We start from the raw sequence: 22,349 nt of genomic DNA, 5'->3' as shown, positions 1-22,349 counted from the left end.
AGGAAGCAACCCACCGTGGGTGAATGGGATGTGAGCAGAAGCCGCATGAACTAGCGGGATGAACACAAGGCTGGGAGATTCCACGCGGTTCCCTCTTGGTGGAATGGAAGAGTCGCCTCTCTTCTCGTCGCCCATTAACTAAATGACTGGTGTGAACAGTCAGTTCTTGAACATCCAGGCTCCTGGAATTCACAGGCGTCAGTGATGGGGGAGCCAGAACTTGCCATCGTGCCAAGTCCGTTCTCTGATGTGAAGGCTTTGGTGGTGTTTTAATTGCCTCTTAACTGAGGACCTGCCTTCATCCAGAGATTAACAGATGGCAGCGAGCAGCTGTGAGGCTTTTAGGGATGAAGTAATCTGCTGTTCAGATTGGACCCAGGGAGCAGACCTTTTAGAGGGTGGGAGGCAGAGCTCAATTAAGCAGGGAAGTTGGGGACATTTGGGATTCACGGGATGGGTCATGGAGGTGAGTTGTGTGGCTGGGAACCCAGCAGCGCCAGCAAAGATCAGACCACAGGTTCGAGCTCGTGGCTCCTCCACAGCCCCAGCACTAGCATGTTCGACGCGTGCTCTGGTCAGCCCGGGGCAGAGTGAGGGCATGGCAGAGCCAGTGAGTGGCTTCTGTCCAGCTGGGGGTTCAGGAAATCTGCGTGAATTCACAACAGCAGGTTGCTTGTTGCCATCAAGATTTCTCTGTTCAAGTTCTGAGCTGGAGTGGCCAACCAGAGCCTGGATTCCTGTGAGCAAGGCTGCCCTGGAGGGCGGGACTAAGAAGGGGCTCACGGGGAGGGAGGATCTGGGAAGGGCAGAGAGCTCGGGGGCTGGAGTCAGGCGGACCTGGGTCCTGCTTAATGCGCTGCCTTTGCCACTCAGTGGGAAAGATTCTCTGAGCCCATGTGTAAAATGAAGCCAAAGTACACCTTCTTCAGAGTGGTGGTGGTGTTTAGTCACTAAGTCACGTCCGACTCTTTGCGACCCCATGGACTGTAGCCCGCCAGGCTTCTCTGTCCATGGGATTCCCCAGGCAAGAATACTGGAGTGGGTTGCCATTTCCTTCTCTGGTTGATCTTCTTGACTCAGGGGTCAAACCTGTATCTCCTGCATTGGCAGGCATGCTCTTTACCACCGAGCCACCTGGGAAGCCTCTTCAGGATGGTGGTAAGGATTAAATAAGATGAAATGTTTGAAAGTTTTTGTTGCCTCTTAATGTTCTTCCAGGTTAACTCCTCGGCATCTTTTGTGAGCCTTTTCCCACGCCCACCCAGGCAGAATGAACTAACCTTATCCTGAGCCCTCCAGTGCTTTGCGCAAGCCTCTCTTCTAACACAGACCACATTGCATTACAGCTGAGTGGTCAGGGTTGTCATGTATGGGTCTACAGGTTGTGGACTGTATAAGGATGCCAGGCAGAGAGACGAATGACTGAAATCTGCCCTGGGCTTTGTTCAGCAAGGCCTGGAAAGGGTGCATCCACCTGGAAGAAGAGGCTTCCTTATCTAACTGGCATGAAAGCACCATATGGGCCAGCATAGGCCCCAGAGTCAGGCGGATCTGAATCTGAATCCTGACTCCATGATTTACTAACTATGGGTCCTTGAGAAAATTACTTTCCAAGGAAAATTACTCTCCAAGCTCCCATCTCCACTTTTATATCACGGGGATAACACAGTGCACCAGATAACAAAGAAGACATCATCTTTTGCTGCTGATTACACCTCTGTCTCTCCTATAAGCTCCGTGAGGCTGGAGACCATGGCCGCTGCTGTGCCTAGCACAGTTCTAGGCACATCAGGGCAAAGGTCAATGGTGAGTGTGTGTGTGCGCACACGCACTTCTTCTCCCATACTCATGCTGAGCGCCTCCCCCCATGAGTCTTGCAACTGTGTGTTTGTGAGTGCATGTACACACCTCGAGATTGGGGGAGAGGATGGCTATACACTAATCGGATCACATGATCTTATCTTGGGCTTGCAGCGAATGCAGAGCCCTAAGCCCTGCCTAAATTTATAGAGCTGCCAAGCCACTGAGAACCAGGCCCAAGCTTTGCAGGCATGGAGGGGATGGGAATAAGGAATCGTTGGAAGGGGTTCATCCGGGAAGGCCTGCTAGAGGGGGAAGGCTTCAGCCAGATTTTGCAGGTGTGTGCAGAACCCAGGAGAGGGGATGGGAACTGCTGATGGAGACTCATTCGTCCTGGCCTGGTCTGAACCCGGATCTTCCCCAGCTCTCTGCCCCGAACAGGGCTTCAAACCCCTATGCCTTTATCCGGCTGGCTCCCCTTTGCATCCCTGTCTGGACTCCTGCCTTCGGGTTTAGCCTGATGTCCATTTCTGGGCCCGCAGTCCCAGAAATGCATTGATAATCCCTACTCAGTGACCGTGGGGCAGCCCCTGGGCAACACTGTGGACTCTGGTTGGGAGAGCTGTGTCTCTAGAATATTTCCCTGTATGGAGGGTCTAGAGTGTGGTCGGGGAGAGTGTGTGGGAGGTAGCAGAGGCCTCTGGAGGCTGAAAATCAGCAGGTCTGCCTCTGGGAGTCAGGTTGCCAGAGCTCTGTGGGGGAGAGACCCGGCCTGGGGCTCCTCGAGTATCACAGTTCTCTTGGGGTCCTTCAGGACTGATGACCTTCCACAAGCACAGCTTTGGGTTCTGGCTTTAGGGGCCAGGGATGCAGACTCCTACTTGTCCTGTAGTTCTCACTCATGCCACCTCCTCCAGGAAGTCCTCCATGACCACCTTGGGACCAGGTTGGGCCTCCCTCCTGTGTGCTCCCACAGCAGGCTTCACTGTGAACCATGATTGCTGGTTACTTAGCTGGCTCAGACAGTAAAGAATCTGCCTGCAGTGCAGGAGATCTGGGTTCCATCCCCGGTTGGGAAGATCCCCTGGAGAAGGGAATGGCTACCTACTCCAGTATTTTTGCCTGGAGAATTCCATGGACAGAGGAACCTGGTGGGTTCCAGTTCATGCAGTCCCAAAAAGTTGGACATGACTGAGTGACTAACACCTTCACACTTTCTTCACTTTCACTTATCGGCCTTCGACACCTCTGTATTCCAGTGTCTGGCAACACCTGATGCTTAATAGTTGCTCAGGAAATTGTGAGGGATGACAGGCTGGTGGGTGGGAGGAGATATCGTGGATATGAATCCAGGCTCTGGAGCCTTGCTGGGTTTGGACTTGATGGATTCTTAGAACTGTACGCTTTGGGCTCGTCATCTGGTGGGATGGGGATATTCATGGTCTTTATCTAGCAGGTAGACTAGATGCATCAAATGAGCTGAGCTGTGATGTGCTTAGAACAGCCCCTGACACAGAAGAGCTTGGTGAATATTGCTTGTTAACTTACATTTAACTCCTTGCAAACTATTACAGAAGAAAGAGGAAGGTGGCCTCAGGCCTGGGCGGTCTAAGGAACTGGCTGGCTGGGAAATGGGATGGGGCTCCCCTGAGACCCCGGTTCTGACCCCCTCCCCTCCCCTGTTCCCATGTAGATGAGCAACAAGCGGTCCAACAGTTTTCGCCAGGCCATCCTGCAGGGGAACCGCAGGCTCTGCAGCAAGGCCCTGCTGGAGGAGAAGGGGCTGAACCTCTCCCAGCGACTCATCCGTCACGTGGCCTACGAGACCCTGCCCCGGGAAATTGACCGGAAGTGGTACTACGACAGTTATACCTGCTGCCCCCCGCCCTGGTTCATGATCACAGTCACACTGCTAGAGGCAAGGATGGGGGTGGCGAAGGGGCTGCTGGAGGGTCAAAAAGATACAATTTTTTTTTTCCCTGCACCGTGTGACATGTGGGATCTTAGTTCCCCAACCAGGGATTGAACCCACACCCCATGCAGTGGAAGGATAGAATCCTAGCAATTGGAACCACCAGGGAAGTTGCAGGAGGATATCTGAGATCACAAGGGGAGGGGCAGCACCTTCACCACCGAAAGGTGATGGTTGAGGATCAAATAGCAGTTGTCACGGCAGGTCAGGCCCTGGTACAGGGCATGCAGGTGTTGTTATAACCCCTCGGCCACAGAGGTATTACAAAGATCATGACTTGAAGTCACATGCACTGCAGCAAAACTCCTGTATGACCCTCCCCCCCGCCCAAATCAACGGCAACACGAACAGTGTCAGAAGGTCTTTGATTGGGGGCATTTCACCAAGCAAACTCATTAAAGCAACTTCTGTTAGTTCCTCCCAGAGTGAGTGGAGTGAGCCTCGTGGATGGGTCATTTGTTCCCCCCGGACTCCATCTTCCACCTGGAAAGTGGGAATAACCAGACTTGCCCTCCTTCTCCCACGTGACTCCTCTGTTTAGAGCCAGAGAATTGCTGGTGGTGCTTTCTGAGCACAAAAGCATTATATCAATACGTATGGGAAGGAGTGTTTATGAACAGGTAAATGTGGGCTTCACATATTTTGCAGGAACATTCTCCCCTTAGGGAATCATCCTTACCTATTGTAATTCTAAAAGTCTCATCTTATGCAACATGATCCAAAGTACCACTTTCTGAATCAGCACTCCTGTATGAGGGACTCTGAATGCTTCCGGCTCTTCAGCCCCAGAACTTGCGGCCCACCCCCATCCCCAGCGCGGGCTCTCAAACGGATGCTTGGCTTCCTTTTGGCGTTTTATAATCTCCACCGTTTCTCTTCCAGAGCTAGGGGCCTAATTACCGCCCCTGCGTATGTTCTTATAAAATTCCTGCCGAATCAAACTGCAGGATCATTAAGCCTCATGGCGTCCTGCTTCTTCCTTTCTTTAATCAGAATATCTGGACTGCAGACCAGAGCTCCTCGATTTGTTGTTCTGGCTTCCTCCAAGTACATGTTGAAGTTGCGATTTTTCCGAGATATTCTTGGACTTGTTCTCCAAGCGCTTACTGTGTTGGTCTATTTATTAACTTCTATTTGAGGACCAATAATAACGAGTTGGCTTGCAAGCTGTGTTTGCTGCCAGGCCACCCGCATGCATGGTGTTAGGTGAACAGATTCGGCTCCCAGGGAGTCCAGCTGCTGGGAGCCCTGAGCCATTCCCAGGCTTAGCCCAGGAGGGCTTAACCCCAAGCTAATTACAGCTGCCTTCCCTCAGCTGATGCTGCTCACAGGGCTGGCTCTTCGTGTACTTTATCTTAAAAAAAAAAAAAATTATTTATTTTGACCACGTCGGGTCTTAGGGCTTCCCAGGTAGCACTAGTGGTAAAGAACCTGCCTGCCTATGCAGGAAACGTGAGACGTGGGTTCGCTCCCTGAACACAAAGCTCCCCTGGAGTAGGAAATGGCAACCCACAGTAGTATTCTAGCTTGGAGAATCTCATTCTAGCTTGGGGAATCCATGCTGAATCCCACGGACAGAGGAGCCTGGCAGGCTACAGTCCATGGGGTCACAAAGAGTTGGGCACGACTGAGCATGCAGAGAGAGATCGGGTCTCAGTTGCAGTGCACAGGCTTAGATGCCCACAGCGTGTGGGATCTTAATTCCCCAACCAGGGGTTGAACCAGGTCCCCTCCATTGCATGGTGGATTCTTAACCACTGGACCACCCGGGAAGCCCCTGGTGGGAAGCCCACCTTTAAAAAAACATTTTATAGTTTATCATTTTTAAGCCTCACAATCACCATGGAAATGTAGACATGAGTATTCCCATTTCCAAATGGGAAAACCATGTGTGTGCTCAGTCTGACTCTTTGCAACCCCATGGACTGTAGCCTGCCAGCCTCCTCTATCCATGGAATTTTCCAGGCAAGAATACTGGAGTGGGTTGCCATTTCCTACTTCAGGGGATTTTCCCAACCCAGGGATCAAACCCACATGTCCTGCATTACAGGGGGAACCTTTACCACTGTGCCACCTGTGAAGCCCCAGAGAAATGGACGACCAGTGAATTAAAATAATTTGCCCAAGGTTATCCAGAGGAGCTGGATCTTTTGTCCAGATTGGTTTCTGATTTTCCAAAACCTCAGCTGTGTAAACTCAAATCACCAATCTAGAAGAAACTGGAAAATGATGAAGTAACTGTTTCAGAGTCCTTATACCAAAGCCCAAGCCTTTTGTTTTATATCCTGTTCCAGTAACCTAACTTTCTGATTCCGTAACAGTGAACATAATGGGAAGCTACTGGAAGAGGGCCTCCTCCCTGCCAACAAGAGGAAGTAAGAACCTGGTTGTGGTAACTGGTTAACAACTTGCTGACACCCCAGGCATGGCAAGAGAGGACAAGAGAAAATGTACAAGCAAACCTGAGTCACAAAGAAACAAGAATTTGGGATCATTTAGTACAGGAGCGAAACCCCCATCAGTTGCTGGAGAAGACATTGCTCCTATAGCCCAGATCAATACCTGAGGCATCCTTAAAATTAAGAACCTAGGGACATGAATTATGCATTGTAGAGAGAGTTCCAGGGAGAAATAGTTAAAATAAACACCCTTTTCGGGCTTAAACAAGTATGCTTCAGTCATCTTCACAAATTCTTATGTGAGGTGTTGATGAGAATTCAGAGCAATTGAAATCCTTGTGTACTGTCGGTGGGAATGTAAAGTGGTATAGCCATTGTGGGAAACAGTATGTCAGTTCCTCAGAAAATTAAACCAGAATTATCACACGATCGTGCAACTCCACTTCTGAGTGTATACCCAAGAGAATTGAAAGCAGGGACTCAGATATCTATATATCCATGTTCACAGCAGCATTGTTCACAGTAGCTAAAAGGTGAGCGCAACCCGAGATCCATCAACAGATGGATGGATAAACAAAATTTGGTAGCTACATCCAGTGGAATATTGGGAAGGAGATTTTGACACATGTTACAACGTGGATGTATCTTGATGACATTATGCCGAGCGAAATAAACCAGTCACAAAAGACAAATGCTGTGTGATTCCACTTCCACACAGTCCCTGGAGTAGTCGCGTTCGTAGAGACAGAAAGCGGAATAGTGGTTGCCAGGGGCTGGGGGGCAGGGAATGGAAATTAATGTTTCATGGATATAGAGTTGCTTTCATCACTTGTACAAGATGAAAAGAATCCTGTGAATGGATAGTGGTGATGGTTGCCCATTATGAATGTATTTAACACCCCTGAACTCTACACTTAAAATGGTTAAGATGGTAAATTTTATGTTACATGGCTTTTGCCACAGTTTTGTGTGTTTTTTTTGGAAATCAACTTATATGGCATTGCCTCAACCCCAAGTGGGTATGTGAGTTATTACTGGAATTAAAGTTTAAAATCCTCCAAACCCTTTCTGCTTAGCACCGAGGAAATGTGGGCAGAGACCTTGAGACCATTTTGTGAACCGTGAACACACAATGAACAGAAGTGGAGTGAGAGGTGGTAGAGAGCTAGCTTGGGTGCTGGTCACCCGGGTGTGAGAAGGACAGATGGCAACTTCCCTAGGGATTCCGCATGATAATAAGCTCAGGAGGGCTTCCGGGCAGTTTCCTGCCTAGTAACGGCCTCTCTGTACTCTCTGCTCTCCTCCAGGTTGCCTTTTTCCTTTACAATGGGGTGTCGCTGGGCCAGTTTGTACTGCAGGTGACCCACCCACGGTACCTGAAGAACCCACTGGTTTACCATCCACAGCTCCGAGCACAGGCTTGGCGTTACCTGACATACATATTCATGCATGCAGGGTGAGTACTGGTGTCCTTCACTCTATCAACAATCCCTGCAGAAAAATAACTGGTCCAGAGAGCCTGGATTGAAATTTTATTTTTTTTTAGTTTATTTTTGTCTACCTAGACACAGGATTTGAGATGGCTTCTTAAAACTTATCTAATACCAAACCAGTATGTGTAAATTATTTGGAGTATATGGGAGATGAAAATGTTTTACAGTTGGTGGTGGTGATGTTTGTGCATACCAGGCCATTAAAACTATACGGTTTAGGGGACTTCCCTAGGGGCGCAGTGGGTATGAATCCACCTGCCAGTGCAGGGAGTTTGATCTCTGGTGGCGAAGATTCCACATGCCATGGAGCAGCTAAGCCCGTGCACCACAGCTACTGGGCCCTGTGTGCTGCAGGTACTGAAGCCCATGTGCCCAGAGCCTGTGCTTTGCCGCAAGAGAAGCTACTGCAATGAGAAGCCTGCGCACCTCAACGGAGAGTAGCTCCCACTTGCTGAAAATAGAGAAAGCCTGTGCAAAGCAATGAGGACCAGTGCAGCCAAAAATAAATAAAATTATATATTTATTATATATATATATATAAAAATTGTACAGTTAAAAAAAAAGAGTGTATGGGAAAGAGAAAGCAAAGTGAGATCAGCATACACAGCATGTGATTCTATATCTTTGCTGTAAGTAGGTTATAGATTTATTCTGAGCTTCCTGGTGGCCAAAGCAAAGAGGGAAATGTGGTCAACCACCAGGTTCATTGTCCATAAACTATGTGTGAGAGTTCCTATAAGTGAAATAAAGCACTGATTTGTTGAAAGGAGGTCTACCTATATGGTGACATGAGTCTTCTGGAGGAACTCTGGAAATATTAGAGTTTCTGTTTACAGAGCCATGTGACCTCTTTTGGGACCTGGAGTGCCACCAGTTCTCAGGGATGCATTTTACCCCATGATAAGGACCTCCTAGCTGGCCAGGTGACCACCCAGGTCCAAGTCTCTTGAATGCACGATCTTGGCTGGAGAGTTTTTACGTAGTGGAAGTGTGGAGTTGGAAAGTCAGAATCCCCGGACCCCAGACCTCTGCAGTGTCTTCTACAGACTCTAGAGAAGTGGAGAGAAAGCGTGGAAAAGCCCTGAGGGTGCCTGTCCCTCAGGCAGTGGGGATGCCAATGGGAAGAAGATCACCCGGGCCCTCATGGTTCTTTCCTTGGGAGAATGACCCACAGTGGCCACGAGGAAGCTCCACTGTGAACCTCTGCTCCTGCTGAGCTTCTAAAGGGGCCACAGAGCCTTCCCCAGCTGGCTGCACCTGCTGGGGAGGCTGCTTTGGGGTTAAGAGACTTCTCTGGTGGTCACTGATGAATGTCTCTACCCTGAGCCTAAGGGGATGGCAGCCTGGCCTGCTATGTCTCAGCTTCGACTTCAGGGCTGAGGAGGAGAGTGGGGGAGGCCCTTCATGCTTGGGTATCCTCATGAGTCAAGATGTGGACACAACAGGAACTGGGGGAATAACTTTGACTTACTAAGTTGTTTTTTTTTAAGTATTTATTTATTGTTGCACTGGGTCTTCATTGCTTCATGTGGACTTCTCATTACAGTGGCTTCTCTTGTGACGGAGTGTGGACTTTGGGAGCACAGGCTTCAGTAGTTATGACACGAGCTTAGCTGCCTGGCAGCATGTGGGGATCTTCCCAGACCAGGGATCAAACCCGTGTCCCCTGCATTGACAGGCGGATTCTTCGCTACTAGGCCACCAGGGAGCTCCCAGCCGTAGGGTCTGGTCCACTGCTGGATGCCCAGCCTCTTGACATGCTGACTGAATGACTGTGGTCTCTCTGTACAGGATAGAACACCTGGGACTCAACGTGGTGCTCCAGCTCCTGGTGGGGGTGCCTCTGGAGATGGTGCATGGAGCAACCCGCATTGGGCTTGTCTATGTGGCCGGTGTCGTGGCAGGTAGGCAGGTGGGCCCAGAGTCCATAGGGGTGAACCTCCCCAGGGCGGCTGATGAGACCCTGTGCCGTCAGGCAGGCCCCAGGCTTCCAGCGGACGCTCATCACCCAGGCTCCCGACTGCTAGGGTTCTCCTCCGGGTACCTCCCCCCACCTCCCCAGGGAGACCGGACGGGGATGCCACCCAGAGGGGGAGGTGTGTGACGGCAAAGCGGGTGGAGGGGTGTGATTTGGAGCTGGCAGACTGACCGAGGTTTCAGTCTCTCACTGCCGTGTTGTAGCCGTGTGAACTTGGGGAAATTCCTTACCTTCTCTTGGCGCCTGTTAAGCTTTAAGAGGGAACTAATGAGATCTGCCACAGAGAGTCGGACACAACTTAGCGACTGAACAACAAAAAGTGAGATATGCGTGCAGGATGTGAGGAGGGCGGGGCGAGGTGAAGAATGAAATAAAGCAAGGGTAGTAAGATCCCAGGGGTGGGGTGGGGGGCCACCGGTACCCGAAGGGCAGTCTTGCCTCTGCCTGGGCTGGCCCTTGATTGACCCACTGCAAGCAGGAGATAGTCTGGCCCAAGAAGTCGTGAGCACTTGTGCCAGCTGGAGGAGTCTGGGCCCTGGCTGACTCAGCCCACGTGGCAGGTGATGCGTGTAATCACTGTGGCCTTGAGGACAGTGTCGCAGCTCCTGGGCCCCCGCCCCGGTGGGAGGGGAGGTGGACCGGAGCAAGGTGGGGAGAGCGGAGGAGATTTCTGCAGGAGTCTGCACCAACTGTGCTTCTGAACAGAGAAATCTCCCTGGTGATGTCTCCAACTTTATTGCTGGCTTTTTTCTTTACAAGGTTTGCTGCTTCAGCTCTTCACCTTGACAGCGGTGCCCAAGGGAGCTTTGCGTGTGTGTTTAAGTAAGATCTTAATCCTTTCTGAGTGGCATTAAAGCTGTCATCAGGAGAGCAGGGCAGCTTCGGCCTTGTAAACAGAGGGCAGGCAGGGACCCCGGGAGTGAGTGGGAGGGCTTCCGGAATCAAAGAGGGAAGGCTCCCACCCCGCCCGCCCACCCGTCCATCCCAGGAGAGGCTGGTCTGCTAGTTTGTAAAGCCTCAGCCTGGGAGGTTGGCCCAGCGCTGTTCTCCTTCACTCCTGGGCTGAGGTTGAAAACTTGGCCACCTTGGACAGCGCCCACACCAGCCTCTCATCTCCCAGAATCCAGCACCTTCTGCATCCTTGAACAAAGGTCTGAGGAGCGTCTCTGTGCGCCAGACTTCCTCAGTCACCCACACACTCCTGAGCGTCGACATGTGGGGATTCAGAGCCACGTCTTCCATACCTACTCAGAGACCCAGATGGTTAATGGCGAGGAACAGGGAAGTGCTCGTAACACTTGCAGTTAGTAGTCAATTAAGTGGGCGTGCCGGAGTAACCTAGAAGACAACACAGATTCAAGATGACTCAGGTCTCGTCCAAACCAGATGATGCCCAGCGGGGAAACAGTGCAGATATTACTTCCCAGGGACACCAGTGCAGAAGGGGTTGGTGTACAGGCAGAAGGGGGCTTGCCAGCTGAACCTGAGGGTGTGGGTCTGTACTGCAAAGCAAACGACGTGCACTGTCCTATTTGAGTCATTGATTCAGAGCAGAGGGCATTCTGGTCACCACATGTCACGCCATTGATCTCCAGGATTGAGCTGATTGATCCGCCTGCACCCTTTCCTCCTCCTCTGCTCTGTGTGTGCATCGCTCTTCAGAGAGGGGGTGCCGGTTCAGACAGTCAGGCTCTGACCAGATAGCCAAGTGCGTGTCCTGTGCAGGCTGTATTTAATCCCCACAACAACCTCCTGAGGCAGGTACTATTACCCTTCACCTGTTACAGATACAGAAGTCAAGGCTTGGAGAAGGAAAGTGACTTGCCTAAGAAGATACAGTCATAAGTGGTGGAGCTGGGCTCCGATCAGGCTGTCTGACCCCAAAGGCTATGCTCTAACATGACCTTAGTGTTATGAGAACCAGAGGCAAGACTTATCCTTCATGCATGGAATTTATTGGAAACCAAGGGAGGTCATTGTTTTCATGTTAAAGATTTTTTGATGTGGGCCATTTTTAAAGTCTTCACTGAATTTGTTACAATATTGCTTCTGTTTTGGGTTTTGGTTTTTTGGTCGTGAGGCATATGGGATCTTAGCTCCCAGACCAGGAATCGAACCCACACCCCCTGCATTGGAAGGCGAAGTCTCAACCACTGGACCACCAGGGAAGTCCTCCAAGGCGGGGCAGTCTTCATAGACATTAAGCCCTGCTCTTTAATTCCTGCCCAATGAAAATATTCCAAATCCAAGGCCATCGCATTTTGTAACAATTATAACTAATCTCTGCTCAGCATGTCTGATGGTCCAGGCATGTGATAAAGGGTTCACGTGTATTATCTCATCACATTCGTCTGAAGTGGCTACTGACACCCCCATTTTATAGGCAGTTCAAAGAAGTGGAATCACCCTGTTTGCTCAGCCAAGAAATCCTAGAACTGTAGTAGAAACTTCCCCAAACCTGTGCTTCTAGCCAATGCTTGAAGCCAAGATGTATCTCACTTCTGCTAATGATTATAGGGCTGAATTTAAATACTTTAACATCCAGTCTTGGGACTTCCTTGGCAATCCAGTGGTTAGGACTCTCAGCTTCCACTGCAGGGGACATGGGTCGAATCCCTGCTCAGAGAACTTAGATCCTGTAAGCCATGTGGTTCGGCCAAAAAAATCAAAGTAGCCCGATCTTTTCACTGTTTTGCCCAACTTTGATGATAAATTCTGTAGATCAGAAGCCATGGGCGCACCCCCCAGAGCCTAGCACAGGCTTTGGCACATGGCAAGCACTGAATGAGAGGGTACATACATAAATAAAGTTAGACTGCTTAAAGGTAGGTGTTCTGGCAATTTTTATTTGGATTTGCTTTTCTTTAGCAACCAAGGGCGGAGAAGGTGATTGGCACCCACTCCAGTACTCTTGCCTGGAAAATCCCAGGGCGGAGGAGCCTGGTAGGCTGCAGTCCATGGGGTCGCTAAGAGTTGGACATGACTGAGCGACTTCACTTTCACTTTTCACTTTCACGCATTGGAGAAGGAAATGGCAACCCACTCCAGTGTTCTTGCCTGGAGAATCCCAGGGACCGGGGAGCCTGGTGGGCTGCCCTCTTTGGGGTCGCACAGAGTTGGACACGACCGAAGCGACTTAGCCGCAGCAGCAGCAGCAGCAACTAAGGGAGGTGCTGGAGGACACCTGCTTTAAATTTTCCAGGCTAAAATTATCCCAGCTGTGCGTTATGGCAAAGTCGCCAGTTCATCACTGTGCTGGCATGGACCCAGGGTTTCGGGGAGTGGAAATTCATAGCCCTGACTAGCACTGGTCCTCTGGTTTGCTGCTGTGCAGAGGTGTGGCTTGCTTCTCTGTCTTCTACCTTCCTGACCTCCGTGGGTTCACACTGCATCCCATAGGTTTGTCAGGAATCCTCCCTGGCCCTGGCTTCCGACCCCGGAATGGCTTTGCTCTGTTGATATGCAGAGCAGCCCACATTTCTACTTGACTTCTCCCAGTCCCTCTGAAAATGAAAGTGTTAGTCACGCAGTCCAGTGTGACTCTTTGTGACCCCATGGACTGTAGCCCGCCAGACTCCTCTGTCCATTGAATTCTCTCCCACCAGACTTCTCTAACCATGGAATTCTCTCCAGGCAGGTATACTGGAGTGAGTAGCTATTCCCTTCTCCAAGGGATCTCCCTGACCCAGGGATCGAACCCAGGCCTCCTGCATTGTAGGCAGATTCTTTACCATCTGAGCCACCAGGGAAGCCCATAGTCCACGACTAATTTGCAGTCATTTAAGGAAAGTCTTTCTGCCACAAATGGAGGGCAAGTGGGTCCAGATCATTTCCTTCTAGATTCTTATATCAGTATTCAAACCCCAGACCCTGGATCTTAGGCCAAGGCTTTTATTATTGTATTTCTGATCTGGAAGGAACCCTGGAGGTCCCCTCCAGTGAATGGCAAACTTTACTCCCCATGTCTCACCCCCATTCAGCCTGAGCAGCTGTCTGCCCTCTGCTCTGTGGGATAGGGGTATAGGTCAGGTTTCTTTGAAAAGAGAGTCTTACTGCTCAAACATTGGACAGCCTTAGAACTAACCTCCTCATTTCACAGATATGAAAACTGAAGCCCAGAGAATTCAGGGGCTGTGTCCGAGGTCACACAAGTAGCCAGTCTCGTCCCCAGTCGACCATCCTGCCACCATCCAGACTGACCTGTGGCCCTGCCTGGGGTCAGGACTCCCATCCCTGCATAGGGTGAGGGAAAGGTCAGTGCATGGAGGCTGGACCCTGCTGCCTCCCTGCCCTGGTGGATCCCGCCGGTGAGGCCGAAGGAGCAGAAGCTGGGCCCATCTGCAGGGACTCACACGGAGGAAAGAGGCCAGCCTGGGAGCTTCCTCTGTCCAGACGGTAATTAAGAGGAGCCCAGCCCTGCAATGCAACCTTCTCCACCAGCCCCAGCCGGGAGCGTGGGAATCCTTTGTCATGCAGATCTCTGCTGGCCTGCAGGCCACCCTGAGATTTTTTTTTTTTCCCCTCCTGTTATATAGGGTTGACCCCATGGCTCAGCAGTTAAAAAAAAAAAAGTTATCTGACAATAGATCAATACCTAATTAAAGCCGAAGGGGAAGCATGAAAGGAGAGAGGAAAGATTTATAGTTGCCCTGGGAGGGGAGAAGGACTCGGGTGTTCTTAGTTCATGACAGTTTATGTTTTCCTTGAGAGATGACATCCCCCTGGAGACGAAGAACCTGTTGTGGGGAATCTCTTCCTGGTAGGATCACAATAAGCTCAGAGCCTTGAGAGCGATCTGGGGTGGCGGCAGCAAGCGATGGGGGGAGAAGGCAGATGACATTGCTGCTACCTCTCCAGGCCCAGGGTGTCAGGTACCCTGGTTCCCAGGCGGGCCCCAGCCTCTTCCTTAGGAGCTGACCCTCCACCCCCATAGGGCCTGCAGAACTTGGCCTTCTGCCTTGCCCTCCTCTCTCCACCCAGGCAGTGACTAATTGGCTCAGGAGCCTGCGGGCATTTTCCAGTGGTGATTTCTGCACACTCACCCTGCCAGCCACCTCTCATCCTCTGAGCCCTGAGTTCTAACTCCCAGTTATTTTTAGTCTCCTGTGTCCTTCCCTGGAAGCCAAAGCATTGATCACACTTAAATGAGACCAGAACAATGCATTGCCCATCTCCTCTCTGCCCAGCTTCCCTCCCAGGACCAAAGTTTCTCATCCTCCAGACCTAGAGTCTGTACCATTCCTTTCCCCCAGGGGGTATGACATCATCTTTCTTTCTTCCCTGGAACTTCTCAAGGACATTTTTCCTCCAAAGATGCTCAGCTCTAGAGATCCTGTTGGTCTGTTGCAGTTTCACTCAGTTGGAGGTGATGCATGGCAGGTTTCTGGGTGCTATTGAGAAAGAATGAGGGTAGAGGGTGGGGATTGACAGGTTAGGGAGTGGCTGCTGGAGAGGCCAAGAGTACACGAGTTTTGTGTTAGGCAGGCCTGGACTCATGTCCTGGCTGCAGCCATTCCTACCAGGTGACTGAGGCCTCAGCCTCCTCATCTCTGCGATGAGGCTGTTAGCGCCCGCCTCAGCGAGTGGGCTTGAGGGTCACACAAAATGTTTGGCAGTTGTCTGACACATAGCATCCCATAAGGGTGGCAGTTTCGGCAAAACTACCGCTACCATTTTCTTGACATCGCTCAGAACCCTGAGATAGCACCTGGTGAGGCCAGATCACCAGGCAGATGGTCTGGGTTGGAGCTCTACTGTGGACAAGTCACTTCCCTCCTTGAGACTTTGCTTCCCAGTTGTAAAAGGAGAGGTTTGAACCAAATGGTCCTTTCGGTCGTAGATGAATCTTTCAGGAAGCTCCAGGGTGATGGAGCTTTCGCTCTGGAGTCTCAGCCCTGAGGCTGCAGCATCCCAGCGCCTGGGACTCGGGGTGGGGAGCGACTCCAGCATCCTTGAATTCTCCGTCTCTCTCTGTACCAGGGTCCTTGGCAGTGTCTGTGGCTGACATGACCGCACCAGTGGTGGGCTCCTCTGGAGGGGTGTATGCGCTCGTCTCTGCCCATCTGGCCAACATCGTCATGGTGAGCACCCCTGTCCCTGAAGTCCTTTCTTGGCCCACCCCACCCCTTCCCCGCCGTCACTGGGCCTGGATGTTAATCTACCGGAGTTGGGTTTTAGATTCTTTTCTGTGCTCCAGCCTGGGCTCGGAAAGCCCCAGGTGGCCTTGGCCAGTAGCCAAATTCAAGGAAACTTCCTCACCCTCTGCTGGGCCATTTCCAATGGGTCCCTTCTGTATATGATTCCAATTTTCTCCAGCCTGGCTTTGCCTGTCTCCCTATTACAACTCTGCTACCCGGTGGCTTTAAAAAGTGAAAATTCTTGACCACTAGCACCCATCAAAATTGTAATTTGTTGTTTCTCATAGTTTGGTAAAAGTAAAGGGCCTTAAGGGCTTCCCTGGTGGCTCAGTGGGTAAAGAATCTGCCTGCCAGTGCAGGAGACACAGGTTTGATCCCTGATCTGGGAAGATCCCAAATGTCACGGAGCAACTGAGCCCGTGTGCCACAACTACTGAGCCTGTGCTCCAGGGCCTAGGAGCCCCAACTACAGAGCCCTCATGCCCTGCAGCCCCCACAATGAGAAGCTGTCACACCGCAACTACACAGTAACCTCTGCTCACCACAACCAGACAAAAGCCCCTGAAGCAGTGAAGACCCAGCACAGCCAAAATAAATAAAATTACAAATAAAGAAGTAAAGGGACCTTAGAGATGATCTCACCAAAATTCTCAAATAGGAAAGAAGGCCCCGACAGGTTAAATGATTTGTGCAAAGTCATAATCAAATTGGTGACAAAAATACGGTCTTGAGCCCACATCTCCTGGCGACCATTTAAGTGCCACTGTCCTCCACCAGCCCGTCACAGTGTCTGGACACCGTCATCCTGTTTCTCATGTCCTTCCTTCCCTTTTCCTGAAAGGCAATCTAGTGAACTAGCTAACAGCAGGGGCTGTTATTCAGCTTAGATCTGAATGGCAGCCACCTACTTCCTTAAGAGTGACCTTGAGCAAATGACTTCAGTGCTTTGTGCCTCAGTTTCTACATCTGTGAAATGGGATGGGGTGGGACGAATGTGATACAGTGAAAATAACCACTTGCTGTAAGTGTTAGCTTCATGCCTGAGCCCTCACTGAAGAGGCTGGGGTGGACTCAGAGTAGAGACAGGACCTTCAAGGCAAGAAGTTGAAAGCCATCTGATAGTCTTAGAGGAGGCCAAGGAAGACAGCTTCCTTGCTTTGGAAGCAGTCTGAAGTTTGGAGGCTGAAAGAGGAGTCGTTGGCAGTGCTTGGTTCACTCTGCCTGATGCCCCCCACACAGGCACAGCCCAGGTCTTACCTATCTTTTCCCCAGTGCCTGGAATAGGGCTGAACGCATGGCAGAGGGTACCCACTGAATCTGGGGGCAGGCGGGAAGGAAGAACCCGGGGTTAGGGGAGCAGGGGCCATGTCCAGGAAAGGAATTTCTCTTTGGGAGCCTCTTGTTCTCACTTTCCTCCCCCATCACTGTCTTCACCCACGTGGCAGATATTCAGATGCTCAGTTACAACAGTTCATAGAGTTCCTCGATTCCCCCACGTCTTATTTATTTTGCCTGCGCTGCCAGGCATGTGGGCTGTTGGTTCCCGGACCAGGAATCAAATCCGCGCCCACTGCAATGGAGTCTTAAGCACTGGACCACTGGGGACTCTCCTCCATTTCTTCTTTATCACCGCTACTGTCAACTGTCCTGCTCCTCAACACGATTCCCTCTTTTTGCACCAAAGTCCCATTTGTACCCTGAGAGAGAAAGAGAGCTGCCACAGAGGCTGGAAAGCCCATGTGAGGGCGTGGCGGGGCGGGGGGCGGTTGGGGGCGGTAAGTGTGTTTACACACAGGGTGCGTGCCGTGGTCTGCTGAGCACCTGGGAGCCCAGGGCCGCCTCACGTGGCCCTTTAAATAGGTCGTTCTGTATCAGCGCCACCGCTTTCCCCAGACACAGCTTTTCCTCTGAATTCTGCTTCCGCCACTCCCCCCTCCCCCTGCCCCAATTCCTTTCTGCAGGGGGAGGAAATGCCACCCTCCCCCAGCTGTTCCCCCCAGGATGTGTCTGTGTGGAAGGACATGAACCAGCACAGCTGAGAAGGGAGAGGCAAGCAGGACTTCATAACGATGCCCTGTTTCCACCCCTCGCCGCCACCTGGGAAGTAGCTCTGGTGTTCTCAGAAGTTCCCACTGTGAGAGCAGACCCAGGGCCCAGGGTGGGGCGTGGGGTTGAGGAGGGGGTATTTGAGAGCAGTTTTCTTCCAGTTTGTACTTCTTTCTGCAAGTAGCCAGTGGTGGTGCAGCTGAGCCCAGTGCTCTTCCAGAAGGACATGGCTTTCTCTGGCCAACGGGGAGCTTTGGGGTCCCCTGGAGCGTGACATTTGGTAGCCCTCCTTTAAAAAGCTGTGTGCTGTTTATTGGACAGTGAAGAATGCTCATTTCACTCGCTTCCTTCTTAGAAAGGTCAGTTTCTTTTCATCAAGAGGCTACCTTTACCCAAACTAGCTCTGTGCCCAGCGATTCGGAGATGCATTAGGACAAGCCAAATGAAATTGGTATTTCTGTGGGTCAGAAGCATTTCAACCTTGGCAGTTTGATGTGGCTCAGCCTAATAGATGACATATTTTTTCTCCCCAGAATGTTAGCAAACGTAAGAGGAGAGTTCTTTTTTTTTCTTTATTTTTATTTTATATTGGTGCTTTCAAACTGTGGTGCTGGAGAAGACTCTTGAGAGTCCCTTGGACTGCAAGGAGATCAAACCAGTCAATCGTAAAGGAAGTCAACCTTGAATATTCATTGGAAGGACTGATGCTGAAGCTGAAGCGCTGATACTTTGGCCACGTGATGCAAAGAGCCGACTCCTTGGAAAAGACTCTGATGCTGGGAAAGATAGAAGGCAGGAGGAGGAGGAGACAACAGAGGATGAGATGGTGGATGGCATCGCTGACTCAATGGACATGAGTTTCAGCAAGCTCTGGGAGATGGTGAAGGACAGTGAAGCCTGGTGTGCTGCAGTCCATGGGGTCACAAAGAGTCAGGCATAACTGAGTAACTGAGTAACAAATAGTTGATTTACAGTGTTGTATTAGTTTCAGGTGTACAGCAAAGTGATTTACTTATATATATCCTTATTCTTTTTCAGTTCTTTTCCCGTGTAAGTTATTACAGGATACTGAGTAGAGTTCCCTGCGCTGCACACCAGGCCCTTGCTGATTATTTTGTATACAGTGGTGTATATACGCTTAGTGGGCTTCCCAGATGGCACTAGTGGTAAACAATCTGCCTGCCAATGCAGGAGACTCAGGAGACATGGGTTTGATCCCTGGGTCGGGAAGGTCCCCTGGAGTAGGAGATGGCAACCTGCTCCAGTAATCTTGCCTGGAGAGTCCCATGGACAGAGGAGTCTGGCAGGGTACTGTCAATGAGGCTGCAGAGTCAGACATGACTGAGCGGCTGAGCACATACATTTAGACTGTTGATCTTTAATTCCAAATGAAGATTTGGTCTGTGTGTATATACCCAATAAAGCACCTCACTGGAGCAGAAGGAGAAAGAGCATGCACCTGTCAGGAAATGTGGATTTGAGGTCTGGTATTACCATCTATTATGCTGTGAGTTCCTTAACTCCTTAGGGATTCTGTTCTCTCATCGGTAATCCTTTCTTCACAAAGTAGTTGTGAGAAAGACATGAAAAAAAATGCATGTGAAAATGTCATTTATGTGGCAGATCGTCATCCTGGGAGATCCTGTAGGTATATGTGTGTTTATATTAGTCAGTTCAGTTGCTCAGTCGTGTCCGACTCTTTGCGACCCCATGGACTGCAGCACGCCAGGCCTCCCTGTCCATCAACAATTCCCGGAGTTCACCCAGACTCATGTCTGTTGAGTTAGTGATGCCATCCAATCATCTCATCCTCTGTCGTCCCCTTCTCCTCCTGCCCTCAATCTTTCCCAGTATCAGGGTCTTTTCAATGAGTTAGCTCTTCGCATGAGGTGGCCAAAGTGTTTGAGTATCAGCTTTAACATCAGTCCTTCCAATGAACACGTAGGACTGATCTTTAGGATGGACTGGTTGGATCTCCTTGCTGTCCAAGGGACTCACAAGAGTCTTCTCCAACACCACAGTTCAAAAGTGTTTATATATATATATTTTTTCTTTCTAACAATTTGTTCCTTTATTTAGCCTGAAACTTTTTATAAAGGTAAAAAATAATTTTAAGGGTGAATATCATCATCATTTTATTTGAGCTCTTTTGATTTAAATTTTATTATTTTTCTTTATTTTCTAATTGAAGGATAATTACTTTACAATATTATGTTAATTTCTGCCATACATCACCATGAATCAGCCATAGGTATACATATGTCTACTCCCTCTTGAACCTGCCTCCCTCCTCCCACCGTCCACTCCTCTAGGTTGTCACAGAGCCCTGGTTTGAGTTCCCCGAGTCATACAGCAAATTCCCAATGTCTGTTTTCGTATGGTAGTGTATATGTTTCCGTGCTTCTCTCTCGATTGGTCCCACCCCTGCCCCGGTGTCCATAAATCTGTTCTCTGTGTCTGCATCTCCATTCAGTTGAGTTCAGCTCAGTCACTCAGTCGCTGCCCTGCACATAGATTCACCAGTACCATCTTTCTAGATTCTAGAGTGTGTCGTGTGCTTAGTCGCTCAGTCGTGTCCGAATCTTGCCACCCCATAGACTGTAGCCTGCTAGGCTCCTCTGTCCATGGGATCCTCCAGGCAAGAATACTGGAACGGGTTGCCATTTCCTTCTCCAGGGAATCTTCCAGACCCAGGAATGGAACCTGGGTCTCCTGCATTGCAGGCAGATTCTTTACCAACTGAGCTAGATCCTATGTGTATGCGTTAATATGCGATATTTGTTTTTCTCTTTCGGATTTATTTTACTCTGTGTAATAGGCTCTAGGTTCATCCACCTCATTAGCACTGACTCAAATGTGTTCCTTTTTATAGGTGAGTAATATTCCATTGTATGTATGTACCACAGCTTCTTTATCCGTTCATCTGTCAGTGGACATCCAGGTTACTTCCATGTCCTAGGTATTGTAAATAGCGCTTGAATGAACATCGGGGTAACATGTGTCTTTTTCAATTATGGTTTTCTCAGGGTGTATGCCCAGTAGTGGGATTGTTGGGTCATATGGTAGTTTTATTCCTATGTATATATTTTATACATATTCTTTAATTACAAATTCCACCGGATGTCTGCACAGGGAATAATCTGAAAATGTGTACTTTATGCTTCAGATACATAACAGAAAAATGTTGAACCCTCCTGTTCTCAGGACTGTACTTAAGCGAAAGAGTCTGCCTGAAATGAAAGCGTGTCCTATTTTTCATAAAAAAAAAAAAAAAAAAAAAGCACTTTGAGTTTCAAACAGCTTGTTTACATCAAGGGATTAAATCTAGAAAATATTTCAACAAACAATCTGGATGGCATTAAAGACCTGCAATCAGGACTTCTTATTTGAAATTCTAGAAGTATAAAGACTCACATAATTGAATAATTTATTAATTGCTTTTTGCTGCGGCCCATAGAGCAGACTTTCATTTTTAAATATACAAGATATTTTCTTATACTTTGCCCCACTCAATAGATGTTTTTCTAAAACGTTTTGAGATCGAAATTTTCACAAATTGAACCGTACTGTCAAAGCACAGGAGAGATTGTTGTCTGAAAGTCGCAGAAGATTGCTGCGTTACAAGGTTCAGTTTATTAAGTAAAAAGCCTGCTGTAAGATTTTTACTTAATGACATCTAATTTTATCTGTGTCATGCTTTCTTGTTTCCTGTGTTGGGTTTTCGTGAAGTGATTTGACAAGAAGTTGTTTCCACTGGGGGTATGTAACGCAGTCTGGGAACAGAACCTCCCGCCTGGGTTTCAGCCTGTGAGCTCTTAGCTGGTTGGATGAGCAAGATGCTGAGAGGCCTGGTTCCCGTCTTGTTTGCCGTTGGTGAGTTACCATCTCACCCTGCAAGGCTCTGGGAGAGAATGAAATTAAAGGGCCTGAAAAAAGTATATATTCCCCAGGGGCCTGCAGGCTTTTCAACATTTATAGCAGCAGCATGGCTGGCGTGTGTGAGGTTTTTCCCCTTCTCCTGTTGTTTCACTGTGCTTATTTTATTGGAGAGAATAATGGGGAGGGGGCTGGGAGATGAGGCAGCTGGTGCAAAGGAGTGACTTTCTAGTTTAACCCGTCAGCTGCTGGGAGGCTGGTCACTTACTGACTGTTCACTCAGCTTTGGGGGGCAGCTGGGGGCAGCCGGCAGGGACAGACAGCACAGACAGACAGAACATAACCTTGCCTCGGAAGTGTGGGCAAACAGAGCCCTGGACTGGGAACCTTGTCAAGCTCGACCTTAACTCACTGTGACCTTGCCCTAGCCCTCCTTGACCCTCAAGTGCAGATGAGAGGGTGTGACTGGATCAGCTTGGCAGACTCCAGTATCTTCCGGAGCCAGGTATGGTGTGGTGGATGAGGCTGGCCCGGCGGGGGTGCTGGGGGGGCAGGGCAGCCATGTGGGAAAACTGGAGTTCCCTGGCTTCATCGAAGGTCATTGAGATTCTGCAGAATTTTTTTTTTTAAGATTTTTTTTTTTTTTTT

At 49.7% G+C, this 22,349-nt stretch overlaps 1 protein-coding gene across 2 annotated transcripts in view; it reads left to right on the top strand.

Moving 5' to 3' along the window:
* RHBDL3 (rhomboid like 3) overlaps positions 1–22,349 on the top strand; it is a 55,531-nt gene that overhangs the window by 21,619 nt on the left and 11,563 nt on the right. For both annotated transcript variants that reach the window (XM_061390442.1, XM_061390440.1), the window contains 4 exons: positions 3,494–3,718; positions 7,479–7,627; positions 9,456–9,568; positions 15,622–15,722. In XM_061390442.1, the coding sequence (XP_061246426.1) occupies positions 3,494–3,718; positions 7,479–7,627; positions 9,456–9,568; positions 15,622–15,722 (588 nt within the window). The remainder of the gene's footprint in view (positions 1–3,493; positions 3,719–7,478; positions 7,628–9,455; positions 9,569–15,621; positions 15,723–22,349) is intronic.

Source organism: Bos javanicus, chromosome 19, assembly GCF_032452875.1.
Source record: "Bos javanicus breed banteng chromosome 19, ARS-OSU_banteng_1.0, whole genome shotgun sequence".
NCBI classification, from domain to species: domain Eukaryota; kingdom Metazoa; phylum Chordata; class Mammalia; order Artiodactyla; family Bovidae; genus Bos; species Bos javanicus.
Note: the sequence above shows the minus strand (reverse complement) of the source record. Positions and strands in the feature narration are given on the sequence as shown.